The following is a 5,873-nucleotide window of genomic DNA, read 5'->3' as shown; positions in this document are numbered from 1 at the left end:
ATATATATATATATATATATATATATATATATATATATACACACAACGGATTTCTTTCAGTTTCTGACTACCAAATCCACTCACATGACTTTGATTGGTCTAAGGATATAACTGAAGATACTTGTCCAGGTTGTCATGCAGTGGGACTGAACCTGGAACTATGTGGTTGTGAAGCAAGCTTCTTACCACACAGCCATGCCTGCACCTTTAATGAGACTCTTGAGGAAGTTTCCAAGTAAGGTACTTATGCCACTGGTCTTCGCATTGATCCATTGTGTAGCAGGATATACTATATAATTAAATGCCACTGCTCCTGAATCAATGTCAGGGAAATGTCATAAAAGACAAACACATATACACAAGTATTACTGCAAAGCTCATAGGAAAGACTATCCAAACTGAGTGATTTGCCCCTTGTGCACCATGTTTACATTCAATAGTCATGGACACAAATAGAAGAGAGACAACTGGTTTAACTAAAAATATTCCTTCTGAAACAAAAATACTTGAAAAACTTAGTAACCCATGCACTAACCAAGGCAGAAAAAAAAAAAAAAAAGATCTCAGCCTCTGTCTTATGAAGAAACACTAATAATGAGGGCAAAGTCGAAAGTAAAAAGAATATTTCATTTGTAGTCACTCATGATCCTAGGCAGCAAAACATCTTGTATTTGGTCAAGCAATACCTTCCGTTCCTACATCAATCATCAAATCTCAGCCAAATAATTAAGGAATCACAAATCATCAACAGCTGAAGACAACCAAGAAATCTTAAAAAACTTTTAACAAAGGTGAAATTCACATCAGAAGAAATCCTCATAGAGTGTGTGAAATAACTGAACAGGGCAAAATGAAAAGGTTCAAGAATGAAGATTAACACAAATATGAATTGCAAGACAAAAAATTCACATTTACTGCATCACATGCCCACAATGCAATGAGAATTATATCAACTAAACAGGATCAAAATTAATACATCGGATTAGGATACATAAGCAACAAGTCAGAGATTCATCTCTTAGAAATGAACATCTATACATTTATGCAAATAGAAAATTCAAAATAGTCCCATTTTCAAAATAAAGGAGGGGAAAAGATCAAGTATGAAAGACAAAAGAAGAAAACTTATTAAGAATTTTAAATCTGGAACTAAACCAGAAATAGGCAATGCTGCTACTAAAAATAACGTCCTCTATACAGATTACCCCATAAAAAAAATGTTTGAAATACTGTAAACAGGGAAAGCAATTACACATCACAAATGCATCTTTCCAAAAGATTTGTCATTCAGTTTTTTTTTCAAATCTCGTAACTATACCAAGAATCATTTTTAAAACTATTTTTTAAATGTGTGTGTGCACGAGCATGTGTGCATGTGTGTGGATATCATTAGCACCAGTTTAATGTCCACTTTTCTGCGCTTGCATGAGTCAAAATTTATTAAGCAGATTTTCTACAGCTAGCCTCACCATAGCCAGGTATGTTCTTGCAGAATATTGGAAATGAATGACACAGCTTGTATGACAATGACATTCATTTACAACTACCATGCAATATTAAGACAAGGGACACATACACATAGTTGATATTTTCTAATCAAAGATAGCTATCAATGACTGATCTCCTTCATTATCTTCAAGGAAAAGGTAAAACAGCTACAACCTTGAAATTATTTGATAGACTAGCATCATCATTATTATCCTGATGTTCACTTTCCCACGCTTGCATGGATCATATGGAATTCAATGGGGCATATTTTCTATCACAGGATGCCCTTCTTGTTGCCATTTACCTGTTTTTATGTTAAGTAATGTCCCTTTGGCTGGACACGGCTTCATAAAGACAGAAAATGAATGACACCACCTGTAGAACAGTGACACACACAACTACATGTCACGTAAAGAAAAGAAGACACATGTACACAATGGGCTTCTAGTTTCTACCTGCCAAATCCACTCATAATGCTTTCATTGGCCCAGTGCAATAATAGTAGACACTTGCCCATGGAGCCATACAGTGGGACTGAACCCAAAACCATGTGGTTAGGAAGTGAACTTCTTAACCAGTCATGCCTATGTCTAATCCTGTAAATAATATTTGACTGTCTTTATAATGTCATAAATGTTGAAAAAACTTTGCAAAACAAGAAAAATGCCACATGTAAAAGATTTACAAAGAATTCAATGAAGAAACAAAAATTATTGCATTCAGGCCAATAAATGAAAGCAGTGAAAGAAAAAAGAATGAAGAGAAAAAATAAAAATATATTAAATCAAATTGTCGTGCATTTGTTTTTGATCTAATTTTGTTTTGTCTGGAACTATTAACTCACAAACCTTGCTTTCATCAATTAACACGAAAAGAACAAAAATGAATACCTCTAATCAAGAACATTACTTGATGAAATTCTCTTATTAACATATTTTTCAAATAACATATTTTTAAAACCATGATGTTGGAAAAATGAAAATTGTAAATGACTGCTTGGATAAATAAAAATATGGAATTTCGAGTTCAGTAAATATCAAGAAAAACTCACCACTTCAGTAATATTCACAACTCGCCGTAAAAGTTTTTCATGTGATTCTTTCTCTTTGCAGGGGGTAAACCACATTGTTTGGAACACTTCACTGACTAACTTCTGTTCACAAAAACGAATTTCAAAATTTTTTATTAATAATCAGGCGTGTATGATATTCAAACTTAGAAACATTTTACATTTCTTCTAAATAAATTACTAAAACTCAAAGTTTGCTAAATGTTTATCTAGTCTTAATCAAAATGTGGTACATGTTCACATGGTTTTACACAGTGCAAATAGCGATTTTTTATTGGTTGACAGATCGAAACATTGATCAATAAATAGTTTTCATCGTCATCGTTTAATGTTTGTTTTCCAGGCTTGCATGGGTTGGATGGTTTGACAGGTGCTGGCAAGCCAGAGGACTGTGCCAAGCTTAACTGTCTGCTTTGCATGGTTTCTATTGCTGGATGCCCTTCCTATGTCAATCATTTTACAGAATACACTGGGTTCTTTTTTATGTGGTGCCAGTTTTGCTTGCTGAAATTATAGACAAAGCCAGTGACTTGTTTAGGCTCAGTGATCCAGGTACTTTTGACTGACAAGCCAAAACATGTCAAAATGCTGGTCTCTCAGAATCCCTTGAGCAAATCAGCCAAGCACGTTATTAACATACTGTTGTCATAAAAATGAGTTGTTCTTCTCTGACACACATAACAGCAACTAGCATATTTGTGTTTGAATCTGCTGGAACATATTAAGAATAAATATGCAAATCATCATTTCAGATCTCATTGTACACAGCACATGACACACTTTAATTCCTTTAGTGTGGCAGTTTTTAGCTCATTTTTATTCATTTATGAACCCAATTTAAAATGAATCATGACAATTATTTTCAGCAACAAACATCAACTAAGTGTACAAGAGTTACTTCCCACCAACTTTTCCCACAAAATAGAAAAAGTTATGAAAAAAAATTACCTTTATTCCTTCTTCATCATTTACCCTACGTATCATCTTCACACACATTTCAGGTATTTTATTAAAATCTGGTTGTTCCAAGCATATATCTTTGAAAATTTTGATTACCCTTTTGCGAACACTGATACCAGTATCCTGGAATAATATAAATAAGGATATGTCACAGTTTTAATTCCATTACACTTCACATTTTCTTGTATTGCTATCATAAATTAATATTACAGAAAAACTGAAATAAAGGTAAAGACAAATTATTCTGATGAAATCAAAAGCATTATATAATTAAGACAAAAGAAAAGAAACTTACCAAAATTCGGTCACATAACATATCATAGTACTTTGGGATGAGTTCTGGACGGATCAAAATAAATTTACCCACTAGCTCAACTGCTGCTTCACGTACTGATGTTGATTGATCAAGAAATCTGCCATGGACACCTCGCTGCATATCATCCTGAAAAAAAAATGCAATTTGAATTAGTCATCCACCATTAATCATTATTTTTATGTGTATGTTTTCCATGCTGATACAAGTGGAGAAAATTTCTTGTGCCAAACTACTACAACTGGATGCCCTTTCTGATGTCAATACTTTTCAAGAAAGACACTTTATTCCAATAGTTTTTAACATCAAATTCACATACATACATGCAAAATGGTCATAAATGGATTTTATCTCAAGGACAAAAACTCTACTGGGTTGCTAAATCATACAGAATCAAAACATGACACAATCCTTTTACTCAGCGATGAACCTAATTTAAAATAATTTATCAAGAGTTATTTTCAGCAACAAATATCAAAATCCAAACCATATGGTTGTGAAACAGTTCTCTTCACCTCTCCACCTGAATTCGAAGTGACTGTATTTTATTTTAACTATCATGCACTCTAGTTTGAATATTATTTCAAGTGGACAAGTAATATGAATTTCTGTTACTCTAATTTTATAGTAAATGGTAATTTCTTCCATGCTGGTCCTATTAGAAAATATGTAACTGCTCAAGGTGGAGTGAAAAGTAGGAATGAAATTATGAACCAACATTCCTATTTTTGATAAAGCAACATGTTAGAAAGTTAAAGATAAATTCTCTACTAAGTGTGCTTATGTCAATTCAAGTTTTGTACCTTTTCCACAGGACCATTATAAAAACTATCAAAAACTGTACAAGGATTCAAGTCTTGAGCCAGTGGAGAAGCCTTTAGGCAGTTGCTTAACCAACTAGAAAATGCAGTCAACTATTCTACAGATTACACACATTTTCTTAAAAATTATTTTTAAGTAAAAGAAGAATCACGTTGGGTAATACAGCATTAGATATATAAAAGGACAGGATGACCAAGGTTGGAATATCTTTTAATGATAGATCTGCTCTATTAGGGTCAACACTGAACAATAAAAATTCAATGTAGCTAGCGCACACACACACACACACACGCACAATGGGAAGTTACACATACTTTTAATTAATCAAAAAATCTTTGTCTGAATATTTAAGGTACACTCTACTTCTCAACTCTCTTTCTAAACTAAGAGATTCACCTCTCCACCTGAATTCGAAGTCACTGCATCTTATTTTAACTCTAGTTTGACTATTATTTCAATTGGACAAGTAATATGAATTTCTGTTACTTTAATTTTATAGAAAATGGTAATTTCTTCCACTTTTTATGAACAACTTTAGTAAATATACTGTTTTGATACATTAATACAATTGCTAATTCATTGCGCACACACGCACGCACAAAACAAATGCTGTACTTATCTAATTCTAATAAATACTCTGAGTGGTTATTTCCAAAAATCCTAATTTAGAATTCATTTGAATGTTCAACGTTAGACAAGCTAACTGAACTGCTTAATGTGAGACACTGCAAAAACTAAATCATTAAAAAATAATGTTATAAAACTTCCCTCCCCCAAAAAAATGAAGTAACCTCTAAGCTTAAAATAAAAAGCCAAAAAAGCAAATGAGGAAAAATTAATTTTTACCCGTGCCAAGATACTCGGGTCAGCTTCAACAACTGCAGATAAGCATTTCATAGCCTTTGTTCTCACAGCAACAGCTGTTTCACTAAGTACCCGCAAGATCTGTAAAACAAAATATATAATTTTAAAACCTGAAACTATATTATCAAACAAACGTTTTGCTAAAGTTTTACTTCATCATAATGATTAATTAATATGATGAAAAACTGATCTGAAAAGATATTCACTATAAGAGAAATATAACTCAAATATGTTTTATAAATAATATAAAATATTCTGTAAAAGGTTTCATAAATACTAAATTAAAAATAGAGACTTTTATCTCAAATTTATGATACTTAAGAATTGATTTCATACACACACACACACACACATCCA

General features: G+C 32.4%; 1 protein-coding gene across 3 annotated transcripts in view; it reads right to left on the bottom strand.

Moving 5' to 3' along the window:
- LOC106877350 (nipped-B-like protein) overlaps positions 1–5,873 on the bottom strand; it is a 170,098-nt gene that overhangs the window by 26,666 nt on the left and 137,559 nt on the right. For all 3 annotated transcript variants that reach the window (XM_052967097.1, XM_052967098.1, XM_052967099.1), the window contains 4 exons: positions 5,499–5,597; positions 3,813–3,959; positions 3,506–3,640; positions 2,540–2,641 (listed from right to left, as the gene is read on the bottom strand). In XM_052967097.1, the coding sequence (XP_052823057.1) occupies positions 2,540–2,641; positions 3,506–3,640; positions 3,813–3,959; positions 5,499–5,597 (483 nt within the window). The remainder of the gene's footprint in view (positions 1–2,539; positions 2,642–3,505; positions 3,641–3,812; positions 3,960–5,498; positions 5,598–5,873) is intronic.

Source organism: Octopus bimaculoides, chromosome 4, assembly GCF_001194135.2.
Source record: "Octopus bimaculoides isolate UCB-OBI-ISO-001 chromosome 4, ASM119413v2, whole genome shotgun sequence".
NCBI lineage: Eukaryota > Metazoa > Mollusca > Cephalopoda > Octopoda > Octopodidae > Octopus > Octopus bimaculoides.
This window is presented reverse-complemented; position numbering and strand designations above follow the sequence as displayed.